This window comes from Talpa europaea, assembly GCF_964194135.1.
Source record: "Talpa europaea genome assembly, chromosome: 14".
Classification (NCBI taxonomy): Eukaryota; Metazoa; Chordata; class Mammalia; order Eulipotyphla; family Talpidae; genus Talpa; species Talpa europaea.
In genome coordinates, this window is record NC_140082.1 from 14891522 (window position 1) to 14908747 (window position 17226).

General features: G+C 49.4%; 1 protein-coding gene across 1 annotated transcript; it reads left to right on the plus strand.

Moving 5' to 3' along the window:
* Positions 1–2741: 2741 nt before the first annotated feature.
* LOC311184323 (SEC14-like protein 4) lies at positions 2742–16396 on the plus strand (the record flags this gene model as incomplete). The annotated part of the gene is made up of 12 exons (XM_084254219.1): positions 2742–2795; positions 6241–6316; positions 10795–10838; positions 11121–11180; positions 11313–11501; positions 12813–12908; positions 13179–13239; positions 14169–14252; positions 14517–14623; positions 14699–14838; positions 14930–15099; positions 16257–16396. The coding sequence occupies 12 exons, from the start codon at positions 2742–2744 to the stop codon at positions 16394–16396; spliced, it is 1221 nt and encodes a 406-aa protein (XP_084110345.1).
* Between the last annotated feature and the right edge of the window lie 830 nt (positions 16397–17226).

Genomic DNA, 17226 nt, shown 5'->3' on the forward strand with positions numbered 1-17226 from the left:
TTTAAAATGTTTGGATAGATACATTTTTTTAAAGTAAAAGGGATAGAGCACAGAGGAATGCTAGGGTGGTGAACTGTTCTGTATGATACGAGAGGTGAGTATATGTCCCTACACACCTGTCTGAACCCCAAGGATGTACAGCATCAGGCATGAACACTCATGTAAGCTATGGACTTTGGGTGATAACGATGTGTCCACACACCCACACACTGCTTTGGTGGACAGTGGAGGGTGGCCAAGGTGGAGGAGGCTGTGTGTGGGTGGGGGCAGGGGAGAGATAGGAGAATGCTGTGATTTCAATTTTGCTGTGAATCCAAAAAGTAAACTTTATCAATTAAAAGTCATTCTAAATTATAAGAAGATAAGAAGAAACAGATGAAGTCTATTTTTTTGTTGTTTTAAGATAATATTTATTTAAGCATACAAGAACTGGGGTATAGGCCAGTTGGGGGTGAAAGGATTCGCCAGAGAGAGTGGGGAACAGAACAAGCAGATCTACTGAAATACACTGCTGAGGGGAGCAGCAGGTGATGCAGGAGAGGTCTGCTGCGCCATGTGGGTTAGCTCCCTGGCCAGCAAGGGATCAAACTCGTGCTGCAGTGGCTGAGATAGCTTGATAGCGCTGTCTTTAATCCCTGTGCCACCAGGTAGGCCCCCTGAAATCTATTTTAATAACATATCTAATGTAAGGCAGTAGCACCAAAAATATTATCATTTTAAAATGCAATCAGGGCCTCCCCGGTGGCACAAGGGGTTAAGTCTCAGCACTCTGAAGCTATCGGCAGCCACTGCAACACAAGTTCGATCCCCAGCCAGGGAGCTGACCCACATGGTGCAGCAGACCTCTCCTGTCTCTCCTGCTGCTCCCCTCAGCAGTGTATTTCAGTAGATCTCCCTGTTCTGCTCCCCACTCTGTCTCTGGTGAATCCTCTCTGGCACCTCTGGCCTGCACCCCAGGTCTTGTATGCATAAATAAAATAAATCTTTTTTTAAAAAAAGTAATCAGTATAAGGAATTAATTATTTTTGGTATTGCCTTTGAAATCTGGCATGACTTTTATACTCACAGCACAGCTCCATAGGTGATAGGGACAAGCCATGTTTCCCTCTCTCAACAGTCACCCATGACATGTAGCCACCGGATTTGCCACTAGATCTTGGTTTGGCACCAAGGGAGGGAAGAGGGAAAGGTTCCTGTGACCTGATTCACCACCTCCTTTATCTTTACCTCTTATCTGCTCCTCACTTGAAAATTCATACCCAGCCAACTTGTGTTTTCTCGCCTTCTCTAGCTACACCCTTCCCTTACTCCACCTAGGACTTCCATCTATCCACTGCCACCTCCCACCCTGGTCTTGGGAATGTGGGTTCTATCCAGGAGCTTACCCTGGGGCCCATCCAGATCCCCACCTCTGCAGTTTGTTTCTCTGGTGACAGTCACAATAATTATGAAACAATATTCCTAACAGCAAATACTTACCTCATGTGCAATGCCAGGTTAACCCATAGTGAATCATCTTTTCTAATCCTACTAACCGACTTGAGGACTGGAACCATTTTGCACATAAGGGCTCTCTTATTAGCTAGTGGGCACTGAGACAGGGTGCAGCCTGTGTTCAAGGCTGGGGGACGGGGCTTGTGGGCAGAGAGGCCTGGGACCCACCTACAGGACTGAGCCAGGTTTATAGTTTGTCCATTTTGCTCAGAAGCAATCCTGATGTTTCCCTGAAACTTGCCCACCTGTCATTTATTAGTTTCCCCTCCACCATCCCTGCTCTCTCCTTGTCCCTTTCTCCCTTCCCCATCCTCGGAGCCCTCACTCCTCTTATTAGGCTGTTAGTTTTTGTAAGTATTTTACTTTAAATCCCTGGTTATGTAAATGTCCAGTATATGTCTTTGTCCTTCTGACTTACTTGACCATACAAATTTTCTAGGTTTTGCAGAAAATGATAGCATTTCAGCTTTCCTTGCGAATAGTATTCCACGGTGTGGAATATATACCACATCTCCTTCACCCATTTATTTTATTTTTTTAAAGATTTATTTATTCATGCATACAAGAACTGGGGTACAGGCCAGAGATGGGGGGAGGTGAGAGGATTCACCAGAGACAGAGTGGGGAACAGAACAGGCAGACTGACTGAAATACACTGCTGAGGGGAGCAGTGGGTGAGACAGGAGAGGTCTGCTGCGCCATGTGAGTTGCTCCCTGGCGGGGATCGAACTCATGCTGCAGAGGCTGCGGATTGCTTCATAGTGTGGTGTTTAACCCTTTGCGCCACCAGGGAGGCTGTCTTTCATCCATTTATTAATGGATAGCCCACATATCACATATGTCCCCCATGCCCCCCCAACCCCAGCCTGCGGCACCTGGGGCAGAGGTGTCTTGGGAGGAGGCCCTTGGGATGAGGAGGTCTGGTTGGGGGGATGCCTGCCCCTCACTGGAGTCTGCTCTGGGACCCTCCACGGGCGGTCACCTGCCTGCCCGGGGTAGGGTGAATGTCAACAAGGTTAGTGAAACCTCCCAAGGGGAGTCTTAGGGCGGGTTTTTTTTTTTTTTTTTTTTTTGTATTTTTTTTTTTTTTGCCGGGCGGGGCGGGGCAGGACTGGCGCTCTTCCGTGGGGGCGGGACTGACATCTGACCTGTCTCGGCCAAGCCAGGCTGCAGAGAAGAGGTCACACTGTGGGCCTGCCGGTGAGTCCTGCACACTTGCGCCCCGCGCCCCTGCGCCCGCGGACACCATGAGCGGCCGAGTCGGGGACCTGAGCCCCCAGCAACAGGAGGCGCTGACCCGGGTGAGGGGCTTCGCCAGCGGGTTGGCTTGGGAAGGGGCTGAGCAGCCTGAGGCTGCCCACCCCATTGTTCCAACGGGAGGGGGACGCTGGAGAGCGCCCCTCTCCAGCCTCCAGCTCCAGCGCGCAGTCACCAGTGGCCGTGCAGGGGACGCTGGGCAGGAGCCCTTTTTCGGGCCACGCTGGGTCCAAATCCAGCTTTCCACCGGTGCGCGCCCAGACAGGGAGCCCTGGCGCTTGTTCCCTGGGTGTGGGGCCAGGGGTGAAGGGCACTGCCATGGGGCTTCTGGGCTGACAGACTCCCAGATCTGTGCCCAGATTGCAACATTTGTTTGTCTGGTTTCTCTCCGTTGCTTTCCGCCACCCACCCCCCCCCCCCAGCCGTCTCCCTGTTGGTAACTTCTCATTAAAGGAGAGTGGAACAGTTTGGGGTGATTTCCAGACACTCCTTCAGGCTGCATCTGGGGAGTCTCCTGCTCTTGGCCAGGGGGAGTATATACAGGTCTTAGGTGCCATAGCCTGAACTCAGTTTGCAGATGGCCAGGGACTGAAGACAGTGAAAGGAGGGGCTGGGGCTGGGGACGGCAGGTAACAGCCCTGGCCCGCACTTTGGGCTTGTGAAAAGGCAGCCTCAACTTGTGGAGAATGACTTACTTAGAGGCCTCTGCCCTGGGGAAGGGTCTTCTGGGGAGGAATGAAGACCCAGAGGAAAGAGAGCAGCCCTGCATGAATTCCTAGTAGAGGCAAGAAGGGCCCCCAGGTGACCCCGTTCCCTCTCCACTGGTGATGGCCTCATGACGCCCCTGACGCTAGGAGAATGGGCCCCGGCCTCGGCGGGAGAACAGGGATGGCGAATGTAAATGGGACTTTCAAGATCATAAACAGTTTATTCTTATTTTTTCCACTAGTTAAATGAATGTTCATTATTTTTTAAAAAGAGAGAGAGGAGGAAGAAAGGGTACAGGTCCCCCATGGTCCCAGAGCTCCCGACAACCATACTTGGGAGATTTCCTTCTAGCTTTTCCCTAAGCCTGGTTTTGACCGCCTTTGGACACACTGCCAGGTGCTGTTTGTCCTTATGTCACCCGCATACGTGTCTTCTCCAAGTTACTCCAGGTCCCTCCCGACCCCTGCCTAGTGGCTTTCTCTTTTATTTGATTTTTCGTTTACTTGTGTTCCAAGGGTAGCGTGTCCTTCAGATTGGGGGGCACATGGACTCCTCCTGGTCTTGCCACTTCTTTGCTCCATCCTTGGGGAAGACCTTCCCTCTGCAGCTCAGCCTCGGTTTCCTCTATAGGAAAGGGGCTTGTAACCTTTGCCCGTACTGCCTCAGGGCACACCCTGAATTTCGAGGTTCCAGTAAGCTGGAAGGACTATGGGCTGCAGATTTAATGTTACCTATGTGGTACTGTCCTCCCTCCCCCAAAAAAACTTCTTCAGGAGCCCAGAGGCCACGACTGTTCCATGTGCAAAAAATCCAGGGGCCTGCCTGTGGGGCTGGGGACTATTAGATCAGGTGCTTTTGCCCATCTTACCCGTTGACACTGGAGATGTGTGCAGAGTGTTCATTGTTAATTCCATGAGCCATGCAGGAGTTCCACTTTTTCAACATCAGCCATAAAACCAAAGGCGGCTTGGGGATGGCCATCGAGACTGCTTCCTAGCAGCGTTTCTAGACCCGAATTCTGATTCCCAGGTTCCCCTGAAGGCCTTGCCCTCAACTCCCTTAGTCCCCAGGAAGCGGCATCTCCTCTCTGTTGCATCCTGAGCTTCAATCTCAAACCCAGAGTCACAGCAGCTTCCCCCAAATCTTCCAGTGTGAAATGGCACCCATTGGGTCAGCCTACCCCCTTAACCACTGCCCCTCCTCAGCCCCGGCCCTAGATGAGGGTATCCCTGGCTCTTTTCAGCCTCTCCTCGCTCTGGTTGTTTCCTCTGGTTATTTCCATGAAGGTGCCATTGGCCAGGGCTCCCGGCAGTCCGTGTGCTTATTACCCACATTTTTCTGGTACCTGACCCAAGCCAGTGCTTTACTTGTACAGACTCTTTTTTTTTTTAATTTAAATTTTATTTTTATATTCCCCATACAATTGCAACCCCCTTATTTTGACCCCAATCCCTCCTTTTTCCACCCCCCACCCCCCATAGAGTGTCTCTGGTTCATAGTTGTTTTTTGATTGATTTTTACTTTCTTATAGTTATTCTTTTTCCTGGTCTCTTATTTAAGTTTTCTACATTCCTGCTATGAGTGAGACCATCCGGTATTTTTCTTTTTCTTTTTGGCTTATTTCACTGAGCATGATCCCTTCCAGCGCCATCCATGTTGCTGCAAATTGCATGTGTTTATCTTTCTTGAATGCTGAGTAATATTCCATGGTGTATATGTACCACATCTTCTTGATCCAGTCATCTATTTTTGGGCATTTGGGTTGTTTCCAAAGCTTAGCTATTGTGAACAGTGCTGCTATAAACATAGGGGTGCAGGTGCTCTTTGGAATTGATGTTTCTGTGTCCTTTGGGTAAATACCTAGGAGTGGAATTGCTGGATCATATGGAAGCTCTATGTTTAGTAGGTTGAGAAATCTCCACACAGCTCTCCATAGTGGTTGGACCAGTTTGCACTCCCACCAACGGTGCAGAAGAGTTCCTTTTTCTCCACAACCTCGCCAACATTTGTTGTTGCTGGTTTTTTTTAAATATGTGCCATTCTCACTGGTGTGAGATGGTATCTCATGGTAGTTTTGATTTGCATTTCCCTGATGACAAGTGATGTTGAACATTTTTTCATATGCCTGTTGGCCATTTGCGTTTCCTCTTCAGAGAAGTTTCTTTTTAGCTCTTCTGCCCATTTTTTGACTGGATTATTTTCTTTGTTTTTGTTGAGTTTCATCAGCTTTTTGTAGATTTTTGTGATCAGTCCTTTATCATTAGTGTTGGGTGCAAAAATGTTCTCCCAGTCGGTGGGGTTTCTCTTTGTTTTTGTTATTGTCTCTTTTGCTGTTGCACAGACTCTTGATTAGCTCTGGTGTGCCATTATTCCTGCTTCACTGATGAGGAAACTGAGACTCAGAGAGGTTTCATAACCTGCTTTCAACTCCAGACCCTCAAGATGCAGTATCAGAGGCAATATCCCTAATACGTGCTGGTTGGCTGGTGCTGTATTCACCAGGGATCTTTATGAAAACAGGATGGCAAGACCCTCTCCGCCTCAGACCTCAGAAATAGAGTGAAGGTCTTGGGTGCAGAGCACCCCCTATGTTTGAGAGGGACCTGACTCTTCCTACCGTGTAGGCTGGGGGTGTAGGTGCCCATCGCCAAGTCCAAAGTGGTCTGAGCACCTGCTGCTAACTGTGCGGTCCCCACCATGCTGGGTCCCCAGCAAGGTGAGAGTAGGAAGTGTTGGGAGAGGGGTTTGGCTCTGGGATCTGACTGTCATACCCCCCCTCAGTTCCGGAAAAATCTCCAGGACCTGCTGCCCACCCTGCCCAAGACTGATGATTACTTCCTCCTGCGCTGGCTCCGAGGTGAGGCCTCAAGGTTCAGCTCCGGGAGGGGGAGGGGAATGAGAGGGTCTCCATGAAGCAGATGGGAGACTTTGGGGGCCAAAAATATGGGCTTTGGAATCAGCCCGCTTCGGGCTAGAATCTGGGCACCCCTTGAAATTAGCCTGGCACAGACCCTGTGCTGAGCCCACTCTTTTCATCTGCAAAGTGGGGTGAGGCCACCACCCCATAGGCTGTTGTGTTAAATGAGAGGGTGTGGTGCCTGCCACCCCTTGGGAGCAGGTCAAGCTGAGGTCAGAGAACACTCGGGAGGTTCTCAGGATGGCAGCCTGGCCAGGCCCTGGGTTGGCCGGTCAGGGTCGCTGCACTCTGCCTTTAGGACCTGCCGTCTCTGCTTCTCAGTTTCCTGGAGGACAGGGCTGTGTCATCCTCTTGGGGGAGCTGGCACCAAGCAGGTGCCTTGTGAGTACTTTAGGAAGTGGATTTAATTAAAGGTAGAAAAGGTGTTTCTTCTAGGAATTGCCACAGCGGTACAAAATAATTAGAATAACAGGAACCAACCCAGCACACCCGACGGAGTGGATTTTGAACTTCAGCCAGGAGAGAAGTCAGCAGCCAGGCTAGAGGGAAAGTTCACACATGGTGCGGGGATAGAACGCGGCCTTGGAATCAGGCAAGCCTGCAAGGTCCCCACTGCGTGTCAGGGGGTGCTGTGGCAAGCCACCCCCCAACTCTCTGCCTCACTTTCCCCTTCTGTGTAATGGGTGTGATATCAGCTCTTACCTTCACGATGCCTTTAGTGAAACACGAGTCACGGGTGTGTATGGTGCAAACCCTTCCTTCTGCTCCATTTGGTTATTTTTTTTTTTCAATTTTAGATTGAAAAGTTGATTTTTAGAACAATTTGAGATTTACATCAAAGTTGTGAAGGTGGTACAGAAAGGTCTCATGCACTCAGCACCCATTCTCCCGTCATTAAAATTTTAATTCTTCCTGTACATGTGGGACAATTAATGAACCAGTGTTGATACATAATTATTAACTAAAATCCATGCTTTCTGGATCTTTCTCAGCATGTGTCAGGACCCATCTGACATTTCATGTCTCCTTTGTCTCCCTTGGCTCTGACAGTTACTGTTCTAACAAGTTGTTCTCATGTCATTTCCTTCCACCTGGGCTACAGGAAGATTTGGGACAGTAGATTTCTCGAATCCTCTTGATACAGCAAGAGGCCCTTTCCTCCTTTGGAGTCTTTTTGGGTGTGTCTTTGGTGAGAGAGTGAAATCACAGGCTACCAGTCACAGGGAAGAAAAGGCACGTAAACTGGGAGAGGGTGCCGCATAGCCGAAGTCTCCCACTTCGTTTCGTGGACCTGCTGACATGGGCCATCCCCTTTAGCTTTAATCCTCCACGCCCTGCCTTGTCAGCTCAAGGCACAGGCTTGAGGGGAAAGTGATCCCAGGGCTGGGACTCTCAGCATCTCCTCAGGCTGGATGGAGAGGGGTCTTCCCAGACACCTTCTTCTGAAGTCACTTCCCTTGTTTTTCTTTCTCCCCATCCCATGTCTGTGTGATTTCTCCCATGTGGATGCCAGCTGCAAGAGACTAGGGATTATGCGTGCCCCATACTCCCCAGCCTGGCACGTAGATGCTCTAAAAAAATCTCTGAGGACACATTAGCCACATCCAAACCATTGTCTATTGGAAAAGAAGCCACACACTCTGGTTCTCAATAGAAGAATCTCCTATAGATACCACAATTATTTTTTTAAAGCCAAGAAAAGAATATTATGTATAATTATATACTAACAAATTTGAAAATCTAAGTGAAATTGATGTATTCCTAAAATACATATGTAGGGCCAAGATCCAGCAATACAAAGTTTCAAAGGAAAAATAAAGTCATTTAAATAATAACCCCCATTCCCCAAAACTCAGGCCCCAATGGCTCCATGGGTGAATTCCTCCAGTCTTAAGACTAGCTAGTTCCTACATATGAAAATTGTTCAAGCTGTTTTAGAATGTGTGAAAGTGAAAGTTACCTTCTGAGGCTTGCATAAGTTTGATGCCAAAGCAAGATCAGGAAAAGAAAAAAATTCTAGGTTCATTTTAGTAAGGTGAAAATAAAGAAGGCTAAATAAAATATGGCATAATAGAATCCAATAGAGTCTTAACATTATATAATGTGATCAAGGGGGTTTTATCTTAGGCATGCAAAAAAAGTTCAACATCAGGAAACGTCTGTCAGTGTTACAGAATATCTAATACAGTTAAATGAAAAATGATGTGACTAGTTCAATGAAGACAGAGCAAACATTTGCAGAGGTTCAAATCCTTCTTATAAGGAAAAAAAACAAAATAAATCTTCCCATCTAGGAATTGAGGGGAATTTCCTTGGCTAGCAATGTTTATGCAGCAAAAATGTTAACAGTAAACGTTACACTTGAGAATTTCAGATGCATTTTCTTTGAAATCAGGAACAAAGAAAGGATGACATCAGTCAACATTACTTTTTCGACATAGAACTGGAGACCTTTGCTAGTGTTACAAAGAAAGAAAAAATAACCCGTGATATAAAGGCTAGAAGGGAAGAGTTCAAATATTTGCCGATGACCGACTTAACCTCCCTTGAAAACCAACAGAATCTACAGAAAAGCTTAGAACTAAGAAGAAAGCTTTGCAAAAATGCTAAAGACAAAAATCAAAAGCATTTATATCATAGCAATATATAGCCATGAAATATAATGAAAAATCAGATGCTATTCAAAATAGCAACAAAACCCCTAAAAGAATAAATAAAACTGTAAAATATCCAGAAATTTATGTGAAAACACACAACGATCTGTACAGCGAAAATCTTAAAATTGATGAAGTATATAGAACTGCTGTTCAGTTTTGGTAGCCATTAGCCACATTTAATTATTAAAATTAAATGAAAAGTTCAGGTTCTCGGTACCACTAGCCATGCTTCCAGTGCTCAAAAGCCACATACACAGCCCAGATATAGGACATTTCCATCATCACAGAAAGTTATATTGGAAGCATGGATACAGAAGGTGATTTTATTTTATTTTTTTAAAGATTTATTTATGCATACAAGAGCTGGGGTACAGGCCAGAGGTGTGGGGGGTGAGAAGATTCACCAGAGACAGAGTGGGGAACAGAAGAGGCAGATTGACTGAAATACACTGCTGGGGGGAGCAGCGGATGAGGCAGGAGAGGTCTGCTGCGCCATATGAGTAGTTCCTTGGCCAGGGATCGAACTCGTGCTGCAGAGGCTGCGGATAGCTTCATAGGTTATGTCTTAACCCCTTGCGCCACCAGGGAGGCCCCAGAAGGTGATTTTAATAATATATATAGACCAGAGAAATATAAAGACCAGAGAAATGATTGGACAGTACACTTGATGGCTTATCCTCAGATTTTTGCAGTTTCTCTGTTGACAAGTGGTTACATTTATTCACTTGATCTCTGACAATGGATCTGCAATTATTCTGGGTAGAGTTGAGCTCTGTCAGAGCTGCCGAGGAATGGAATGTGTGACCTGCTGAAGTAATGAACTTGCCATCATGGGAGATAATCAAGGTGGAGCTGGTGGCCTTGGTGGTTTTTTCTGGAGGTAGTTTCTAGTCAGGACAGAGGAAACCTGGTGGCATCCCCTCCTATTTGAAAATCCCTAACCCAATATCCCACTTGAAATCCCATCAGAGGCCCACCGCCTGACGAATTCCTCTGTATACTGTTAGATTCACGCTGAAGGACATGGGCTGAGGCACAAAGGCAGGGACATGGACAGCTGCAAAAGGGGGTGTGAGGCCTTCTTGACTTAAGATCCCACAACCCATAGGACTCAGGGTTTTTTTGGTAGCAGTTCTTAGTAGCTTCTAGGGATATGCCCAGTTCCAAAGGTCACTGCTCTCAGGGACACCCAAAGCAATGGGTGATTGATTTTTTTAAAGATTTATTTGTGCATATAAGAAATGGGGTACAGGCCAGAGGTGTGGGGGTGAGAGGATTCACCAGAGACAGAGTGGGGAGCAGAACAGGCAGATCAACTGAAATACACTGCTGAGGGGAGCAGCGGGCGAGGCAGGAGAGGTCTGCTGCACCATGCTCCCTGGCTGGGGATTGAACTCATGCCGTAGTGGCTGGTGACAGCTTGATAGAGCTGAGACTTTAACCCCTGTACCACCAGGGAGGCCCAGCAACGGGGGATTTTCAAAATGAAGACTCAGAGACAGGAAGTGGCTTGTTCAAGTTTGCACAGCAAATAAAAGGGTAAAACTAGAATTCAAGCCCAAGCCTGTCTGATGGACTAGATCAGTCTTCTAGAGGAGTAAAGGGCCTTGCTTTTAAAAACAATTTCCAGACTCCAAGTGTATCCTTGGGGTGTCAAGACAAGAGTTGGGGTTATCCCCACGATTTCCTTACAAACCTTCAGAGAGAATTGCTTGTTCCCAAATTGGCCTCAAGCTTCCTCTTACCCAACTCTCCTTGCAGCTCGGAACTTTGACCTACAGAAATCTGAGGACATGCTCCGGAAGGTGAGGCCCGTTCTGTTGAGGGACCTGCCTCCTCCTACATGCTGTACCCCAGGGGACAGGTGGGGACCCCGCTCCCATCCAGTTTTCATGTTTCTTCCCCTCCTTGGATCCCTTTTTCATCAGACTGGGACCCTCAGGCCCCGCTTCCTGGCACCCCTGCCCCCACTTCTGTGAGCCTGGGGATGGTCTGGCAGGATCTTGGTAGCTGTGGGCAGAGGGGCCCAGCCTTCTGCCCAGTGTGCCCTTGAGACCTTTGGGGCAGGTCCTGTCCTGTCTCCACAGTACGCTGAGTTCCGAAAGCAGCAGGACCTGGACAACATCCTCACCTGGCAGCCCTCAGAGGTAAGCCTCATACAGCACCCCCTGGCCATCTGATGTCCCCCCCACTCCTTGCCCTGCTACACCCTGCAACCTAATGGAGTTGGAATGTGGCCCAATGGGCTGTTTTGAGTGAGGACCCACCCCCGCGTCCAGGTGATCCAGCGGTATGACTCAGGGGGTCTGTGTGGCTATGATTACGAAGGCTGCCCTGTGTGGTTCGACATCATCGGGACCCTCGACCCCAGGGGTATCCTCCTGTCAGCCTCCAAGCAAGAGATGATCCGGAAGCGCATCAAGGCTTGTGAGCTGCTTTTACACCACTGTGAGCTGCAGAGTGAGAAGGTGAGTGATCAGGGCCAGGAGGGGGCCGTGGTGCACCCAGTCTGTCCAGAGAGTGACACCAGGACCTGGGAAGGCAGGCACGCTGCCCCTGTTCCTCCCTGGTCCTCAGCACCCTGAGTCCTGCCGGGATGTGGCTTCGTGCATGAACATCAGCCATGAACATGACACTCTGCTGGGTGAGCAGTTCTTTCCCCTCGACGTTGGGTGCGTTGCTGACCTTGGGTGCAATGAATGCTCCAGCTCTGTTCCCTGGGAGCCCTGGGGACAGTGGACAGTCTTCTTTGCTTATGGAAAAGATGTCCCCTGATTATCAATCGCATAACTATAAATGCCTGATGGGGGAATCATTGCTTTGGGTATCCCTGAGAACAGTGATCTTTGGAACTGGGCACATCCTTTATGGATCCCTAGAAGCTACTAGAAATTGCTACAAAAAATTATTGAGTCCTGTGGGGCATGGGCTCCGAAGTCAAGAAGGGCCCACGCCCACTTTTGCAGCTGTCCATGTCCCTGCCCCTGTGCCTTGGTCTCTGTCCTTATGTGTGAATCTAATGGCAAGTGAGGCCCTGATTTTGTGGGTCTACCTGAGCCTAAGAAGGCCCCTTTGGGAAGCTATTTTGTCCCTGTGGGATGATCTGGTTAAGGGCTGACTCCACACGACAGGGACAGGGTCTGTTTTCCCAGCTACTGGCACAGTGCAGGGCACAGGTTGTTGATTTTTTAGAGTTGAAACAATGTCTTGACTTCATGGATGTTCCCAGCTGGGACCAATAATTCTAATGATGCTGATAATATTGCTACTAACACTTGCTCATACTTACCAGGGATGGGCCACATACAAGGCCCTGGGCTCTTTGTGCATTATCTCATGAAATGCTCACGATTTCACCTGAACCCGGCATTACCCCCACTATACAGGGGAAGAAAATAAGGCTCAGAGAGGTTAAAAATCCACCCAAGGTCACGCAGCCTGTCTGCAGTGTAGCTCTGGCTTGAACACAGCCCTGGGACCGCAGATGTTGGCTGACATGATATATTATTGTACACAAAGATGCCCGATGAGCCATGAGTAATTCTGTGGTTCACTAATTCCAGGCCATAGTTGAGCACACAGCATGAAGAGGTCCACTGTGTCAGAGTTCAGGTGCAATCCTTCCTCAGACTCTAGGTGGCTCTCTCTGTTTGGAAAATGCTGTGTGCAAGCTGGGGATGGCATGGCAGGAAGGTGGGAGGGCTGCTAGGGTCTCTCTGGCCAAGTTCTTGCTGGAACTGTTGACCTACCAGACAAAATACCTGCTCTGTCCTGTGCAGCTGGGCAGGAGGGTTGAGACGATGTTGATGGTGTTTGACATGGAGGGGCTGAGCCTAAGACATCTGTGGAAGCCAGCTGTGGAGGTCTACCAGCAGGTAGGTGGCTGGCTTGGGGCCAATAAGAGCCACTGGCCACAACAGCTTCCGGTCCATGGGAGAGGTACCACTCCCAGCGGTTCCCAGGTGCTCCCTCCAAGGAGAGAGAAAAGTGAGGTACCACAGGGGCAATGTGCGTGCTCCTGGGGAAGCCAGGTTGGTGGGAGTTGGGGGCAAGGGGCTGTAGTCTCAGCAGTGTCAGAGGCCATAGGAATCTAGCAATAGGGATGTTGGAGCGTGGCCTCAACCAGACTCATCTTGACTCCACAGTTTTTCGCCATCCTGGAAGCAAATTATCCTGAGACTGTGAAGAATTTAATTGTCATTCGAGGTGAGCCCATGTTGGGGATGACGTCCTGGGAAGGGACGGCTAGGAAGTGGGGGGCATAGTGGGTAAGCCCCCGAGTTCAGGGCTTCTCAAATGAGTGTTTTGTTTGGTGTTTGTTTTGCTCAGTTCCATCCTCCATCGACTTTTTGGAATGTACAAAATCACGTGCATGTTGCAGCTATGTTTCTGAATTTTTACTGTTATTTTCGCTACTTTTCTGGGTGTGGACTGGTCACAGATGGTCTGTGAACCACACTGGCTGGTGGACACCCTTGCTGTGGGGATGGTCGGGATCTGTGACGGTCATCCTGTGAGGGGCCCTGCATGTGCTCTAGGGTCAGGTGACCTGGCTGCCTGTTTCACTAGCTTGGTGACTTTGAGCAAGTCCATTTAACCTGACCGAGCCTCATTTTTCCCATTCTGGAAAAATGGAAATGCATTGGCAGCTCCCCCATAAGACAGTTGTGAAGTTAAATTAATCTGTGGGGAAGGCATAGCACAGAGCCTGGCCCACAGCAAATGCCTAGTAAGTGTCAGCAGTTCAGGTGCAACTTGGGGTCTAGTGCAGTTTCCCCACCTACTTGCACCGAGAAGATAAGATACCGGGGTAATCTGGGGAAACCTTGAGTGAGGCATGGAAGGGGAACCGCCAGAGAATCAACTTTCCTGAATCCTCCCGTGGATCAGGGGAGCCGGCTATTCATTGCAAGTCAGGCACTGTGTCAAGCGTTGTGCCTATATTGCTTAATTTAATCTTCATTTTATATTTAACATCGCTAAGGTTCAGAGAGATTGAGCAACTAGTGGGCGGCCATACTGCAGGAAGTGGCAGGATCTGGGTCTGTCCCATTCTTGTCCATGCCCTTGGCTGTGACTTTGTAGAGCTCAGTGTTTTCTTGTCCAGCTTCCCAGGGGAGTTTCGTGTGTTTCAGCCCCCACACTGTTCCCTGTGGCCTTCAATTTGGTCAAATCATTTATGAGTGAGGAGACGAGAAAGAAGATAGTGATTCTGGGAGGTAAGTTGGCCTCCTGTCTCCACATCTGCCTGGGAAGCAGAGATCAGTGCCGAAGGACCCATTTCTTTCTTTACTCAGTCACTGACTAGACCTGACCTTGGCCACACTTAAAGCTTCTCGACCACAGGGTGGGCAACCACATAAAACCCTTGAGTGCTTTCAGGAATAGGCACCCACGGGAGCAAGCCAAGACACATTAGGTCCCCTGCTTGGGCTTCACCCCTCTGGCCTCTGTCAAGCCCCCCTGAACCCCTGATCTCACAGGCAACTGGAAGCAGGAGCTGACAAAGCTCATCAGCCCCGACCAACTGCCCAAGCACTTTGGGGGAACCATGACTGACCCCGATGGCAACCCCAAGTGCCTGACCAAGGTACAGGATGCTGAGAGGATGGGGAGGGAAGGGAGCCGGCCCTGGTCTGGTGCCTGCTCACCTGCTCTCTCGTAGATCAACTATGGGGGTGATGTGCCCAAGAGCTACTACGTGCGCAACCAGGTGAAGGTGCAATATGAACACACAGTGACTGTGGGCAGAGGTTCTTCCGTGCAGGTGGAGAATGAGATCCTGTTCCCAGGCTGTGTGCTCAGGTAAGGATGGCAGCCACTCAACACCTGGGCATAGCTGGGAGGGGTCCAGAGCCCAGGCAGGTGGTCATCAGCAAGTCTCTGTCCCCTGCAGATGGCAGTTTGCATCAGAGGGGGCCGACATTGGCTTTGGGGTTTTCCTGAAGACCAGAATGGGGGAGCGGCAGCATGCCGGGGAGATGACAGAGGTGCTGCCCAGCCAGCGCTACAATGCCCACATGGTGCCCGAGGATGGAAGTCTCACCTGCGCGGAAGCTGGTGTCTGTAAGAATTGCTCATGAAGTTTTTTCTTTCTCATGGCAGAGAAATGAGTTGATATCTCTTTCCAGTCTGGCTTCTCTGTCTACCCTCCTTTGCCAGCTCTCAAGGAGGATGTGGGGTCTGTGTATGCTCCTAGTTTCCATGGGTGTCGGGGAAATTAGCTTCAGGGTCTTGGATCTGATGAATGGACCCTAAGTGTGGGTCTCGTGGCAGAGACACATTGTAGAGAGTATGAGTCACAGCAGGGGCCAGGGGTTCAGCGCTTAGTAAGCCCCCTAGCCCAGCTCAGTAGACTAAGACAGAGCTAAATAAGCAGGCAGGGGCTTAGCTGCCAGGGTCCCAGCTGCCTAGTCAAGAACCACCTTATTCTGGGGATCCCAAACAGATGGTTTCTTCTAGGTCTTGGTCCTTTATTCCCAGACCACCCAGACCAGATGGATTTTGGTGCTTTTTATCAGAAGCAGCATTATAAAGGGACGCAGCTGATTTCTCAGAACAGAGCTAACTAAGGAAGGGAAACAGGTTGATTTTCTGCAGAGAAGGAAATTAATTTTGCCAATATTTGATACATCCCTAGTTTCATCTTCATGGGAAAGGAGAGTTAGAAAGGTAGAGATGGAGAAATTTGGATCCTCATCCTGCCCTGGAGTTCATGATGGACCTTAGCATTGAAACAGATGCTTTTCTTTGCATGTCTTCTGTGAAAAGCAGGGTGAAATAGTGGCTTATGGAGTTCTGCCTTCTCTGGGGGAAAGCAGAAATCCTGTTTAGGTTGGAACATTGAGATAAGGGAATTTCAGTCCCTTCTGTCCTTTGCTCTATAATTGTCAGAAAGTTGTATCAACCTCTCTAAGCCTGTTTCCTTAGCCACAAAATGGGCATGAGAGTACCTTCTGCTTGGAGTTAACTTTGAGGACTCAGGGAGAATCCTGATGAAATGCTGATGCAATGCCCCATTACATAGAAAAGGCTAAAACTTGCTGGTGGTTATTATGATTTCTTGAGTGAGCAGAAGCATCATCCACAGAGATGGTCATGAGCAATGGCCCTGGGACTGGGCAGTGGCGGACCCTCCACATCACCCACCATCCTATTCCCAAGGCTACCGCCATGCAGAGGAGTCAAGTTCTTTTTGCCTGATTAGCTCTCTGTCCTTGCAGATGTCCTGCGCTTTGACAATACCTACAGCCTGGTGTTTTCCAAGAAGCTCAGCTACACTGTTGAGGTGCTGCTCCCTGACAAGGCCTCTGAGGAGAAGATTCAGAGTTTTGAGGCAACAAAACCATCCCCCGCGCAGTGAAGACCCCTGCCGCCTCTGTGCCTGTGCTCACTGACTCTTTAGGGCCCTCCTCCCTGTTCCAGGCCCTCCCAGGCAGGGGAGTACTGGAGGTGACCCCAGAGAGTCACCCAGAGAGTCTGATCTCAACTCATTGTGTGCCCCCCTGGCACAGGGGCCAAGCAGGAACACATATCAGATGCCACACCCACTCAAGGATTGGGCAGGCACCTCAGCCCCTGTTGGCAGAGAATGAGAATGAGAATCCTGAGGATGAGCCAGCATCCACCGAGAGAGGGTTTTGCCTGCAGAAGCTGCCCTGTATCCTTCCCACCCCAGAACTCAAGCCCGCCCACCCCAGAACTCATGCCCACCCCAGCATAAGGGGTGTGGGCATGAGCGCCAGTCCATGCAGGAAGCACAGCTTCAGGCCTGAAGAGCAGGGGCTCAGGGGGAGGGGCAGGGCCAGCTGGAGGCAGCTGGGTGGAGGGTTTGGTGAGACTGAGTGTCTTGATTCTGGCCAATCCCCTCCAGGATTGCTCTTCCCATCTTTGGGAGGGAAAAATCAGAAATGGAGAGTGAGACCTGGCAGACATAACAATCAGAGGACAAAGTCCTGCATGCCTTCCACAGGGCTGAGTGGGTGAAGGATGAGTCCAGGGAGTTCCCAGGGACCTCCCTCCCCTCCCCCTTCCGCTGTGATCTTGCAAGGAATGATTCAGCTGGGGTTTGAGTGGGATGGAATGTGCTGGGGCGCCTACTGTAAACTCTGACTTTCTAGCCTCGGGCTTGCTTCTTGGAGAACAATAAATTTTTCTTCCATCTTTGTGTTTCATCAAGGGGACAGCTGAAGG